A 14,511-nucleotide genomic window follows, 5' to 3' on the forward strand; every position below is an offset into this window, starting at 1 on the left:
GGGGGGGGGGGGGGTGCATTTTTTTCTGCAGCTTCTCACCAGCTATTCTGAATTTTATTTCTGATAATCCATCGAAAGCATTTCTTTAATTACAAAATGAAACAATGAAGCAAAAAACTATTTTTTTTTCTTACAGGGTTTCACTTGACTTAACTGTCCCTCAATAGGTAGAGGTTACCCCTAGTTTAGGAGCTGCCTAACTGCAATAACAACACTATGGAACCTCTACTTTCAACTAAACCCTTTTGTGCTCTGGTCAGATGGGGCATTTGGTTAGAGAAAGATAGTTTCTCTCTTTTAACAACCCCTATTACTCTGTGGTGACCATTTCATGAGTGCACCCTGTAGTAAATGTTCTCTGGACTAAAGACACAGGGACTACAGCTCTATATAACTCTACAAAGGCTCACAGTGCAGGCATGGCCCATGGTGAAAGGCTGCAAACATCATAACAGACTAAAGGTGCCCATACACTGTGTTTAATTTCGGCTGGTTTTTAATATACTTGCTGAAATTCTCACAGTGTGTGGGGCTGTTGTCTCCCCCCTGCATTTCTCGATCAGCTGATCAAAGGAGTCGACTGGAAAATCTTTGCGTGATCAGAGCCGGCAGCCTCTGATCGGGTATTCTGACCGGTGACGGCGGCACCTGTCAGAATACAATGCAAACTGCGGCAATTCCTCAATCAACACGCTGTGTGTGTTGCTGGAGGATTCATGTCATGGCCAGCCTTAAGCTGTACTACTAAGATAGGTAGGGTGGTCTCGAGTAGTTTAATTAAAGGTACTATTGTCCTTTAAATTGAACTTGGTAAAAACCTGTCTATAAACCATTACATTTTCTCTTTTAAATATCCAACATTTTGGACAGCAAAACTATATTAATAATAATAGAATTTATTTATAATGATAATGATAAACGAAAATAATCTGTTACTTGCATACTTTGTGAATTTTTGCATGTCTAAACAATCTTTTGTAGGTAATAAATTCTCTCATAGCCCCTAATGCTTCATAATAACAAAGTAACCAGGACTGGAAGAGGCAATAAATAAGGATGTGTGTGGGAGAAGAAAAATATTCTGAAGCTGGGAATCACTAGCCTAACAGACTTGACAGACAGCAAGGGCTAATTATACCCGTCTAAGCACCAAACTGCACATCATTGTGAGCGCATTTGCATCTAAAGTCAGCAAAGTTTATATAAAGTATGTCAGTAACATTAAACATAAAGAGAAACTTAAGTGTAAACCCTGCATCAGGAGATTACTAAACATAAGACAGTGAGTAGTACTACAGATTCTTGTGCGTTTGAGCCTAAAATATTTGAAGTACACCTGTCAGTAGCCTAAAGTTGAATAATTCATCTTATGAAAAAAAAATCAAGTATGTAGCGGTGACCATAACTAAAGCCCATGTATTTATCATAAAATCCATTTCTTAAAAGGACACAGGATCAGATTTAAATCAGAGACAATTGGGTTTTACTGCTGCCTAAAGGAGGACATGAATGCTGGCAAACAAATAAGCCATGGGCCAGCCAATCCCATCATGCTTCAGTTTTGTAGTAAGCAATTTGAGGAGTAGATCACAAACACTGAGAGGTGGGACCCATGTACCTTAATTAACTAAAAAAAATGATTTTTCGGTAAGTACAAAATCCTTTTTTCTTTATTGTTCATTAAGGGACACGGGATCAGAAGGAAATCAGAGACAATTGGGATATCAAAAAGCAGTCCAACTGAAGGGTAGGCAACATAGCAAACAAAAACACTAACAAGCTCACAGAACAACAATGTAAGAGCTTGGACGAGCCTGCAACTCAAAGAGCTACTCTTGTAGGACCTTATTTCCAAATCTTGCATCAGCTTAGGCCTGAATATTCACGGGATAAAGCTTAGAGAACATGTGAACAGAAGACCAGGTGATGGTTTTGCAAATGTGAGAAGAAATGCCTAATGCCATGGCCCAAGAAGCACTTACTGATCTAGCAGAGTGTGCCTTGCCAGGAAAGGGTGGAACTTTCCATAAGCCTATAGGCTTGTATAGTGATCTGCCAGAGCCACCAAGAAATTACGGGGAATCTCAGGAATAACAAAAAGTGAATCAGTGTTCTTGAAGGAAGTTGTAGCTGTAAGATAAGCATAAACAGCTCCAAGAAATAAAATAAATCTCCTGTAGATGCACAGGGGCCAGACAGAGGGATGGAAGTACAATGTCCTGCTTAAAGAGGAACTCCAGGAATTTATTGTATTAACCCTTGCAGTGGGGCTACACCTGCACTGCAATGGTTAACTGCTTGTTTGTGTCTAGGTTTAGAAAAAAAGGTTATACTCACCCAAAGCTCTGAGCTGACTTCTTATTAGTACAGTCCTTTCAATGTCTCTCCCCCTCCTCAGCAGCGGCCTGTAAATCATCACATCTATACGCAGTGTATAGACATGAGGATGCTGCAGATTTTAATGCTGCATGGAGAGGAAACAGACAGGAGGGAGCACGGTGACAGCTGGCCGGCTCGGAGCTTCGGGTGAGTAGCTCCCACAGACACAAATGGGCGCTTAACCCTTGCAATGCCGGGGTAGCCCCACTGCAAGGGTTAATGAAAAAAATTGAGGTTTTTTTTAAGGTGAAAGAAATAAATCTCCCTAGGGAGAAAAGAGGGTCTGGGCCATTAAGACAACCTTGTCTTTGTATAAAATAAGAAAAGGTTCTTGTACAAGACAAAGTTTTTAGTTTAGAAATGTGCCTTGCAGAGGTAATAGAAATTAGGAAGGCAACTAGGTGAGTGAGAGTTGACAGGGAAACATCCCTAATAGGTTCAAATGTCTTTCTTTGAAGAACTAACAGACCCAAGTTAAGATCCCCTGGAGTCACTGGAGGATGTACAGGTGGGACTATATGAGTGACACCTTGTGCAAAGGCTTTTACCAAGAAATGAGAGGCAATCAGTCTTTGAAACAGGATCGCAAGTGCTGAGATTTGTCCCTTGATGGTATTAAGGGCCAAATGTTGACCCAGGCTCGATTTCAAAAAGGTCAGAATCCTTCCCTAGGAAAATTTCTAGGGACAACATTTTCTTGCTTTGACTAAGAAAGTGAGGTAAAACTGTGTGACACTGAAAGTAGAGCAGTGGCAGGATGACTACCTTAAGCTGAAAAGGTGGGAAGAGATAGTGCTCAGCAGGGTTCATGTGACCGCCTTAAAGGCAGTGCCAAGGATTAGCCAATCTGGATAGCAGCACAAGAGCTCAGCTCAGAAACAGAATGATGAAGACTAGTTGAAGTAAAAAACTTGTTAAAAAATAAAAATGTCCAGTAAAAATCCAGGTTTTTTGTCTTATTTCCCAGTGTCAAATTCCTCTTTTAGGTAGCAGTATACACCAGATGTCTCTGATTTACTTCTGATCCTGTGTCCCTTAATGAGCAATAAAGAAAAGTCAATTCCAGAACCTTCCTGGTGAAGTCTAGAGCTGGTCCACCCTATGCTACTTCTCAACTGACAGCTCTCAATTAGAAAGTTTTTAAACTTGCATATTAGAGCCATAACTGGGGTAGCTGTTTATACATTTGAAGTAATGTCTTTGTTTTATTCATGTAATCAGTTTAGCAGATTTGATCACAAAAATGTAAAATGTATGTTTAGTTTCATATCAGGTAGTTCAGGGGTATTTACACTGAGCGACATGCAACTCGTGCGGACTTTCGCGCCATAGTAGTAGTGCGATATTTCACGCAATGATCGCACGACCTTCCGTATTGGGCTGCATGAAAATACAAGCAAAATCGCACGACATCTGTGCAAAAAAGGGTCCGGCACAAGCGACGAGCATCGAGCTACAGGCGACATTGAGCTGTAGAATTGAACAGCTCCATTGAAAATCATTGGACGAGCGAGATCTCGCGATATGGCGTGGCAATATGCGCGATTTTCGAGCGGAAATCCGCGCGGTAATCCGCTCCATGTGAACGGGGACTAAGGCAAAGGTCCCATCAGAAACCAGTGAAAGTACAAATCAGAGAGAATGAAAGGAAATGGGTAGACTATACTTTTCAGCAAGATCCAGACTGCACTGCACTGGAATGTCCAGGGTTCTAGAAGGAGGGGATAGTCCCAGAAATGGCAGTTGCCAATAAGTCCTGGAACACCATCAAAAGAATTTAAAAAAAATAAATTTTGCCCCATGCACCAAAATTGTAATAAAGGGAACTAGATCAAAGTTCAGTATGTAATAAAACAGATATCTCAAATTTGCAATCCATTTGATAAAGTGTAATTTAAATATACATCAAAAACCAGTACCATTCACTTTACCTTAAAGTTCTTCTGATATGTTTTGTACTGAAATGCATTTTTCTGTAATTCATCCAAAATTATTTGCAAGTCTGCAAGTATTTGTTTAATTTTGGTTTGATCAGCAGCAATATCCAATATCTGAGGGTCCTGTAAAATACATCACATACATTTAAGACTCTTTGACTTGAATCACAGGGATGCATTCATGTTGTCATAGTGATAAGTTAATTACTGAATAACAATATGCTTCTTAACTTTTAACTGTATGGAGCAATGATACTTTCATTCACTGGATCAAAATTTCAGTTACGTTAACATAACGTTAACATAGTTTTTGTGTTTTTTAGCATTTAAAGAAAATATTCCATTCTACAATAATATAGTCCAGGTAAAACCGAATTTCAGGCACAACAAATCTTTGATAATTAGTTAGCTATTGCCATACCTGTACATATCATGGCTTGTTTTCAAATGTTGATATATAGGTGGCCTTTTTTTCCCTGAATAGGCTCCTATTTTATGTGAAGGTGACCAGTGGGGAGAGAACAAGCAGAATGGCAGATGGGTGCAGCAATGTTGGTGGTGAAAGGGCAGAAGAGAACTCTCCTATCATTGCTGCAGCAGCGGCAGTGTGATAGGGTGCACCTACCTGCACAGATAGACATGTAGGGTCTAGTAGGGCAGAAAATTAAAAAATATCTCCATGAAGGAGACATGTAAGTCTACAGATATTTTTATATGGTTTCTTTTTTATATGGATTCTTTTTAGTGTACCCAGAGTTCAGCTTCAACATATATCTTAATTCAGCTGATTTATTGTTGCTTTTTCCCCTCTTTTTTTTTTGTGTGTTTATGGCAATACAAGTGAATTATTGTTAGTTAGCGGGAAGCATAAAAATATTTAGTCAATATGAATGCAAAAATGAAATATCTCAGCTTATTTAATTAAAACTTGGTTATTCCTACCTGTGACTGCTGCCTGACATCCTTCACTTCTTTATTTAGTTCTACAATGTCTTTATCCAAAGAACGACAGAATTTCTCAATGCTGCCATCTCTCTCACCAACTGACTTGTCAATGGCATTTCGAACGGCCATGAATGAAGGTTTCAGCGTAGCAAACACTGCAAAATCTTCTGGAGGTGTAGGAACATGATAGCTTTCAATGAGCTGATACATCTGTGAGACAACATTTGACTCTTCTTCAAGAACATCAACCTATCAGAGGAATATCAGTCAGTCATGGGTTTTTATATAAAAAGCAAACATGCGATGTACAAGGCGGCAATGCTAGACAAAAAGAAAATGCATTCTACATTTCATTTAAAATGTATAACTTAAATTAAATGAATGGGTGATGTAACCATAAAACTACTTTCTTTCTATGAAACTACATGTTTCCTATCTTTGTGTGCACCCTTGCTGTCAATGCCAATTTTCAGCAGAAGAAATATTTGTCCTATGTGTTTTGATCTGTATAGTTTTTTTTTTTTAAACTGAAATTTTTAGACAAACAGGTAATACAGTAGATATCAGCTTTGTGTAAATATTGTATATATTCATTCATCCTAATGTTTTATAAACGTTGTTCCTAAGTATATGCATTATATTGTATATGTATGTGTGGCACAAATCATATTTAGTCATTACATAAACAAGATCGGCTTCCTCCTTTCCAGTATCATACAATCATAATACCTTACTGCTTCTTCTTACAATGCAGATCTATGAGTCGGATGACTGACTGAAAACAATGCACTTCCTGTGCAGCCGCAATCTTATCTCAACAGTTGTTAAACAGCATGTTATTCATTTTCTTATTTCACATTTTTTTTATTAATGTTTCCAATGACATTTACATGCAGGCCAAGCTGTCCAGCAAAAGTGTCAGGGCTTGTTCACACCAATTGTGGTGCGTTCCAGAGCGGTAGCTGCTGGAACGCACCGCAATCGCTCACAAAACTTCCCCCTGCGTTCTGGGGCGTGACGGTGCATTAAAGTTAATGGCACCGCAGCCACACACACCCCCTAGCCCGCAGTGTGATCGGATGCGTGGCAAAACATTGGCTGCGTTCCGGGCCACTGCAAAACGCAAAAAATAGAGCAAGCAGCATTTTTTGCTTTTGCAGTGGAACGGAACGCAAGCAATGTTTTGCCACGCATCCGATCGCACTGCGGGCAGGGGAGCGTGGCTTTGGTGCCATTGACTTCGATGCACCGCCACGCCCCCGAACGCAGGGGGACGTTTTGTGAGCGAATACGGACAGTGTGAACAAGTCCTCAGTGACGTGTTGGGGAAAACTATAAAACTCACAGGAATGATTATAACATTAACCTTTCATTTTCATTGTTTAAATATTGTTGCTGCATCCGGCAGTGATACGTTTATCCCAAACCCTGTTAATTACATTTTTGCAGGACATCTTGGTTTGCATGAAAACGTTTTCTTATAGAGTATAACAGTGTAACATAATTGAGACCTGTAGTAAGAAGTAATGTAAATAATTATAGGATATGTTTAATAATGGTTTCTTATGTGCTGGAAGACAGGTGTGTTAGCACCATGGGTTCGGGCAGTTGACAGGACAGAAACAGAAAGACCCAAGGGGACCGCTCACCTCTTTTAGTCCCAAGATTCAATCACAGATAAACTAAATAAAGCCATTTAAAGTGTATCTCTAAGCAAAACTTTTTTTTGTTATGGATAAAATAGGAAAGGGTTTGACTCTCTGTCAAGTCTTTATTGCTGTCTGTGTCCCTGTTGGGGACATTCACCCTCAATGATTACTGAGGACCATTGTCACAGAGAAAAAAAGAGAGGGGAAATCCAAAATTGTAGAACTGTCTCCAGAGCAAGAGGGGAAGAGAAATCGTCCAATGGGGGACACCTGTTCTAAGGACAACTTTCTAAGAGGGGAATATCCCTTATTTTGGGAGATTTAATCTAACTTCCTGTTGTGTTTCTGGGACAAGAAGAGAAGGCACATTTTCCTAATGGTAACATACAGCAAAAAAAAAACCCATACAGGGGTTTTGAGCCTTGACAAAATGTTTTGGCTATATACTTTAAGGGACACATGACTTATTATAACTGTTTCACTTTCAGGTAGAGGTAGACACTAATAGGACAAAACAAAAACTGCATTTTTATTTTTCTCAAAGACTGTGGCTGACATCCATCTGCGGGAGTTTCCAACTATACTCTTCCAGCCATAAGTTTCAATCCTTTTATCATTTTAGGAGGCGGATAACATATACAGTACATTATAGCTTTATAAATAGACCCATTAGTTAGTCTCTGTTTAGATATAAGTTGATTGTTCTGCTGTATGAAGTAATATGTTTAAATGAAAACATACACTTCCCATCAGAAACCATATATAATGACACCTAAACCCGACTCTTTTCTGTTTGGGATGGGTTTTAAATGTACTTACCCGTTCTTGAATTTCATCCAAGAAAGTCAAAGAATTTACATAATCTAGTGTTGTAGTAGGAAAAAATTCAAGTTTGAACTGGGCATCTTGAGCTTCAGCTATGATGGCATCCATCTTTTTCTTAGCCAGAACAGGTAAGATCTCGTTAATCGCCTGAAAAACAGAAGGGTATATTCAAAAATCAGTATAGGGGAATCCAAGCAAACTGTGGTAGTCAATAAAAGGCAAAAATTCTCTTTTACAGCATCCCTGCAACTTGCATGGGTGTAACCAAAGGGAGTGTTGAGGGTGCAAATGGCCCTGAGTCAATGAGGTCAGGGGACCCAAACACAACTGCCATTTCCCTTTATTTAGAATCTGTAAGACATCTTTTTACATCTGTTTTTACATTTGTTTGTGCCAGAAAAGCTTTTCTCCCTATGCATGCTTTTCTCACTATGAGCTTACAAAAACAGCTCAATAGGAGATCAAGAGCAGTTTAGAGGAACTGGAAATGAATGCACCTGCATTTGCAGTCTACATAAGTCCTTCAAAAAGTTGAAAAAGAGCATATTTTACCCAGTAGAATCCCAGAGTTCTGCATGGAAGTTGAACATTTTTGGATGAAATATTAGAGCACACTAGTTCACATTCTGAACAAGGGCCATTGGCCTTTTGTTCTGCCTCTGCACAATCACATGGCAACTTAGCATGTGCTTCCATTCAAGACCTTTACTGTTCTGAAACTGCAACATGTATTCTTACCTCCAAGCATCTTTTTGGAGAAGGTATTAATTTATCTTTCAATTTTTTGGCATCTATGAACAATAATCCTAGATTTCTCTTCTGTGTGATTGCCATAGCATCCCCATGTTCTTTATGGTATTTCTTCAGCTGTTCTGCAAAGAAATCAACTCCTACATGGAAATAAAACAGGCAGTTCTTAACCTTGACTGGCAAGGATATAAAACACACACAGTAGCACAACAGTATAACAACTGTGCAACCCAAAACAGTTTATCCAGGTGTCAAAAGTAATGCACATGTATTCCAGACTCTTATATCAGATTATTCTGAAGACCTTTAGTATGACATAGTGTTCATTACAGAATAAATCAGTGCTCTGTATAGTATGATCAACTTTAAGGTGGGGGCCACAAAGTGGTCCTGCTTTGCACCCTGTCATTTATAGTTACATCTCCGGTAACCAGAGACAGTGCCATGTTTGTAATCATGAATAGCTTTTGTTACAAGCAACACAACTCATGAAAGCCTTAACAGAACCTATTAAAACAAATGATGATTGTATTGGTTGCATTGACCAACATAATTCTAACTGCAGGTAACATTAGACAAATTACAGTCTTTCTGCCAAACTGCATACAAAAAACACCACATAGGACAATTGGTCCCAAGTGCATTTAAGATCCATTGAAGGTATTTTCCAGTGTTCTTTTATTGTACCCTTTTTCCTAGGAGGAGTTCCAGTTCACTTCCGCAGCCTACGCTTCTGCTGTAGCAGTAACTATACATTATAACTCAGCTTTTCGAAGTCTGTGTTATTATGGAACAATATGGCAGCTGAGTGAACAACCGACCCCAAGTGAAGTGAGCCGAACACCGTTCGGCTATTCACTTCAGGCTTGTACGGCTGATCTCAGCCGTATATCAGCTGAAATCAGCCGTACATCGGCTTGCTTCGCATGGCTTCGGGTCGGCCGAACATGCTCAGCATGTTCAGCTGACCTGAAGTGCAGAAGGAGTTCGACTCAGCCGATTCAACATCTGGATCGCGTGAGCCGAACTTCTGGCAGGCTACTCACTGCTTTTCGGCCTATTCTTATAGATGCCGAACAGCAGTGAGTGAATAGCCGAATGCCGCTGAGCGGCATTTGGCTCGGCTGTTCTGCTCGGTCCCTCAGAGGGACCGAGCAGAACAGAAAAATAGTTTAAAAAGTTAAAAATAAGTAAATAGAAAACGATTGTGTGGAGCTAGCAATGACAGCTAGCTCCGCCCAACAGTTTTCTAATGTCCGGCGGTTCTGCTGCCATAAAAAAAATAAAAAAATCTCCCAGGCGCTCTGGGAGCCTTCCGCTCCCGGCCGCCCAGGAGAGAAACACTGATTTATCTTTTTTTTTCTTTATTCTGACACGGAGCCGTGTCAGAATAGAAAAAAAAATGTTTTTGCCCATTGGAATGCATTGCTAGATTCCTATTGGCTATTTCAATTTGCAATAGCCAATAGTAAACTAGCATTGTACCTGCCCTCTGCTGATGGACCTGATGGAGAACTGCAGCAGAGGGCGGGTACAATGCTAGTTTACTATTGGCTATTGCAAATTGAAGCTACAAATCGGCCGAAGCTACGGCTAGATCCTTCGGCAGCTTCGTGAATAGACAAATAGTGTTGAGCAGATCATTTTGTCCAAATCTTACCACTTCACTCTGTGTTGGAAGATTAGTATTCTAACCAGCAAATGAGTGGGCATATGGGAATCTGCAATATATATAATGATGGAATGCCACATGGGTTTATGGGTGCAGCACACCATCATCACATAATTGCACTTATTTGGGCTGTTGCACAGGTAACCTAAGGGCAAGTGTAAAGTACACTCTTAAGGCCATATATTCTGGCACAAGTAGCTGAAGTACATGTTGTCCAACATGAAAGTGAATATACGCATGGATGTAAGGGGTTGATACGTGTAACTGATTAATCACCCCTGAATATTTGCAACAATATGGCATTTTGCAACTTATAGCCAATTCTTCCTTTCAGAATGGACAATAAAACAAAGCTTTCACAATTCATCAATACATATTGAAATAAATCATACAGATATCAATGAATCCTGGTGGATTGAAGGATGAGCAGATGCCTCTTCACCCATCATTCATGATGAGGTATTATATGAGGTATCTATGGCCATCGTAATGCTTTCTTATTATGAGGGTATAAAAGAGTTTTGGTCATAATGTATTACATATGTTGCCTTGAAGATGAACAGTCAAGCAGTGCATAAAGCAAGAAAGAAATAGTGACATATAAACAGAAAAACCAAATCATACCATGGTCTTCAGCCTTTAACGCTTTCAAATCTAGACTTTCATTTTCCTTAAAGAACAAATGAAACCGTTCAAATGTTCTTGCATATACACTGGCTGTATCGAATGCAGACTGTATAGTTTCCTAGGATACACAGAAAATATATAATTACATTTTCATGAGTAAAGAATGCTGTTGCTTCTAGCCAGCCATTTCAGATGACACACTCTTACAAGACTCTAGAATATAAACAAAGCAAGAGGTTATGTTCACATGCTACATCCATCCCCTAATATTTCTTTCCAATACAACATATTTAGGATTCGGTCATGCTTAAAATATTCTTGCTTTGCTGCCAGTGCTATTACGTTATGAAATGACATTTTTCTCAATAACTAAGGTTTTCACTAAATATAAATCATTGTGCTGCACAGATGTGAAGTATTATCATTCAACTTCAAGTATCCATGGTTATTATTACTTAAATGAAAAATAGGTTTAAGGATAATAACGCTGTACTCTTTATAAAAGGCCTGGCAAAAAATATTGTGAATACATTTTGGTCTCATTTGCCTCAGGCCAAATATGAACTCCATACGACATACACATACTACACATGTCCACTCAAACTGCTCTCCTTTCCCACAAAATACACTCCTACTGCATCACCAAATAACAATGCTTCAATGTGGTAGTGGATTGTTTCAATTTCTTCTCAATTCCTATCCCTTTTTCTGCCACCCAAAGACATAAGGTTTGCTTTAAGCTGTGGGAACTGTTGTCTTCATCCATCTACATGCCATCTTGTTTATCCTACCCCACCGTGTGTTGTCAGAAATTAGTGCTGATATTTAGTTCAGTTTGAAACCTTGTTTTTTGTGCATGCCGTGTATCTGACCAGTAGTATACAGACTACATAGGACAAAAGACAAATGAATAGCGAAGTAAAATTGTTGCCAGACCCAGAAGACATACCTACCAACTCTGCCTTTTTTGAGAAAAACATGTGATTTAGCAAAAACAGGGCACTCAAACACGAGTGGATCAAACCAAAGGTGTGAAGTAATTTAAAGTGTTAAGCCACTATAAAGTGATATTTTAACTATAGATGGAGCCTGGAGGGCTGAATTAGCCCCTGAGTTCTTATATGTCTTGGACAATTTAACAGTTAGATCTCCCTGCCATAATTCCTGTTGACCTGGGAGCTTTGGTTGTTCCAGCCAATCTTTGCATATTTCAGAACCTCTGGTTACATTAAAGATAATATATAATACAAATCTATGAAATAGAGTGTGACCCTCACCAGTAGTCCCTAAGAGAAGAAACTAAACTGTTAGCTGCCTTTACTTTCCAGCATCTCCTGCCAGTTTACTGTGAACATATCTTGTTTTTTTAAGGAACACTAAGACATTGGGGTTGAGTCAATATTGGCAATTGGTTTACACACGATTGGATGATGGAAGTCAGCAAAGCTTTAACTCATTTACTAACCTAAGAAAACATTCCCTTGCAGAGTGAACACCCTATTTGCCTTTAGTAAATCAAATCCATTATGAAAATGATGTATGTTTAAATATTTAAAGAGAATTGAAATGTCAGTGTCACTTAAAAACATAAGCAACAACTTGGTTGACTTTACTGTATTGTATTAGGGTCTTAGTTTCTAACATAGCCAATATAGGAAGTTAGGCTAAATAAGAATGTTATAATTACTATATCCTTTGGTATATCTTAATTTATTATTTTTTTGGACAAATATAAATAAATGCTTGAGCATGATTACATCATTTGTGCCAAAGTGGACCAGGAAGTGCAAATAAATAGATTGTAAGTAAAATAAAAATATGTTTGTTTAGCGAATAAATGTAAGATGATTCCATATCAGCATGCAGAGCTGTATGCTGATGTGATTTTTAGTCAAAGGGGGTAAAGGTCTGCTTTAAACGCTCCCCTTCCCAGCAGCAAATACTTACCCTTCCTACACTTTTCCTCTGCTCTGTTTAGGCCCGGGGAGTAAGAAAAGAAAACCCTGTGTAAGCAGGGCCAATCACCAAGCACTAGTGCTATTACATGAGAGTGTGTTATTAAATTCAATTAGAAGCCAGACTCGGAAAAGGCTAGAGCATACTTAATTTGTTTCTAGAAATCATTTGTTGAATATTCATTTAGTTATATGCTGTGATAAGCTCACAACCTAACCAATTCTAGCTGTGCAGTATTGGTCTGCTCTTGCACTTACCTATGGCATTCAGTTAATATCTGATTAGCTCTCTAATAATGGCCACATGCACAAGATGAAGGATAACCAATATGGCTGACTTTGTGTTAATGCCGGCAGCTGGTCCAATAGATATCATCAAATAGTTCGATTTTTCCTGTATTCATGACCGGTCTCTGACATTAGCAATAGTGATGAAAATGTTGTGCTACATACTGCTTATTTCTAGAGATCCTGATTTAGATGTCGTTTAGCTCTATGAGCATCTGTTAAAGCACCTCCTCAATAAGTCATTCTTACCACTGCTGATTTCAGGTAAGGGCTTAAAGGAGAACTATGGGGTTAGGGCTTTTCCACATAGTTCTCCTTAGGGTAACGGGAGGACAAAAACTAGCGTCCTCCCGTCACCCTAAGCCAGGGCAGCCATCAGGGGGGTACGGCCGATACTAATGTAAGGGGCCTGGGCAGCCTGCCCGGGTCCCTTACATGACTATCATATGACTGTGAAGGGCGAGGAGGCGGAGGCCTGCCCCTTGCAGCGCAGGGCCCCAGCATTGCCGCTCCAGCGGCTTTGAGACAAGCTAGGGCCACATCAGCGACGCTGCTCATCTGATTTCGGACTGGCTGGAAGTGACTTCTGGCCGGTCCGGCGGCAGACGAGGCCATGTGTTCAGGTAAGAGGAGCTAGGAAGGAAGGAAAGGAGGGAGGGGAGGGATGCAGCCCTGACCAGCCCACCTGAGACCCCTTCAGAGCCCACCATAGACAGTCTCAGATGGGCTGTGCAGCTACAGCTCGCGGTATACTGAGACGCCACAGCTGAAGCGAATCCCGACAATTATGTCTGGATCCGCCCAGCTGCGTGAGTGACAGCTGGCTCTGCCTATCTAGAGGCAGAGCCAGCTGTACCCGCCCACGTCCGATTCGACTGTCAGTGCTGGCGGATCGGAGCGGGGAGGGGGGAATCCAGCCCCTCCCCTGTCACGGCAGAGAGGGATGTGAGCGAACGCCGGTATGTGTTGGCTCACTTCCCGATCTACTGAGCCGACCTGTGACAGTCTTATTGTCACAGATCGGCTAGAACTATGAGGTGAGTGAAAAGCACTCACCTCATAGTTCTCCTTTAAACTTCCAACAAGCCTAAGTTACCCCATTGACTTTAATGAAAACAGGGCTGCAAATCCCCCCTCTGTAAGAAATCTCAAAGGATGTAACTCTACTGGAAAACATTTTTAAGGGCAATTTGCATAAACACTACATGCACAACAAAATATATATCTTTGATAACTGTAAAACTTACTTTTATTTGAGAAATTAATCCCTGCAAATGCTTGTCATCTTCAAACATAGTACTTAGACTAGGCCCTTCTCCACAAGTCTTTTCCTCCAACTTGTTATTAATAATTGGCTGAGTAAAGGCATCAAAATAAGAGTCTGGGACAAGGTTGGCTAATGACAACACTGTTTCTTGAAACTGCTGAACAACATTTGCAAGGCTGTCCTAAAAGTAAAAGGTAAATTAAAATTAGGAAGTGCA

The 14,511-nt window shown here is 40.0% G+C and overlaps 1 protein-coding gene across 1 annotated transcript in view; it reads right to left on the minus strand.

The window, feature by feature from the left end:
- The window catches only part of DNAH6 (dynein axonemal heavy chain 6), a 206,105-nt gene that overhangs the window by 155,733 nt on the left and 35,861 nt on the right, over positions 1 to 14,511 (minus strand). Inside the window, exons 10-15 of the mRNA XM_018557925.1 lie at positions 14,275 to 14,475; positions 10,782 to 10,902; positions 8,474 to 8,625; positions 7,730 to 7,882; positions 5,259 to 5,510; positions 4,311 to 4,439 (exon numbers count right to left, since the gene is read on the minus strand). Of these exons, the coding sequence (XP_018413427.1) occupies positions 4,311 to 4,439; positions 5,259 to 5,510; positions 7,730 to 7,882; positions 8,474 to 8,625; positions 10,782 to 10,902; positions 14,275 to 14,475 (1,008 nt within the window). The remainder of the gene's footprint in view (positions 1 to 4,310; positions 4,440 to 5,258; positions 5,511 to 7,729; positions 7,883 to 8,473; positions 8,626 to 10,781; positions 10,903 to 14,274; positions 14,476 to 14,511) is intronic.

Source organism: Nanorana parkeri, unplaced genomic scaffold (assembly GCF_000935625.1).
Source record: "Nanorana parkeri isolate BGI_ZX_2015 unplaced genomic scaffold, ASM93562v1 scaffold310, whole genome shotgun sequence".
Lineage (NCBI taxonomy): Eukaryota > Metazoa > Chordata > Amphibia > Anura > Dicroglossidae > Nanorana > Nanorana parkeri.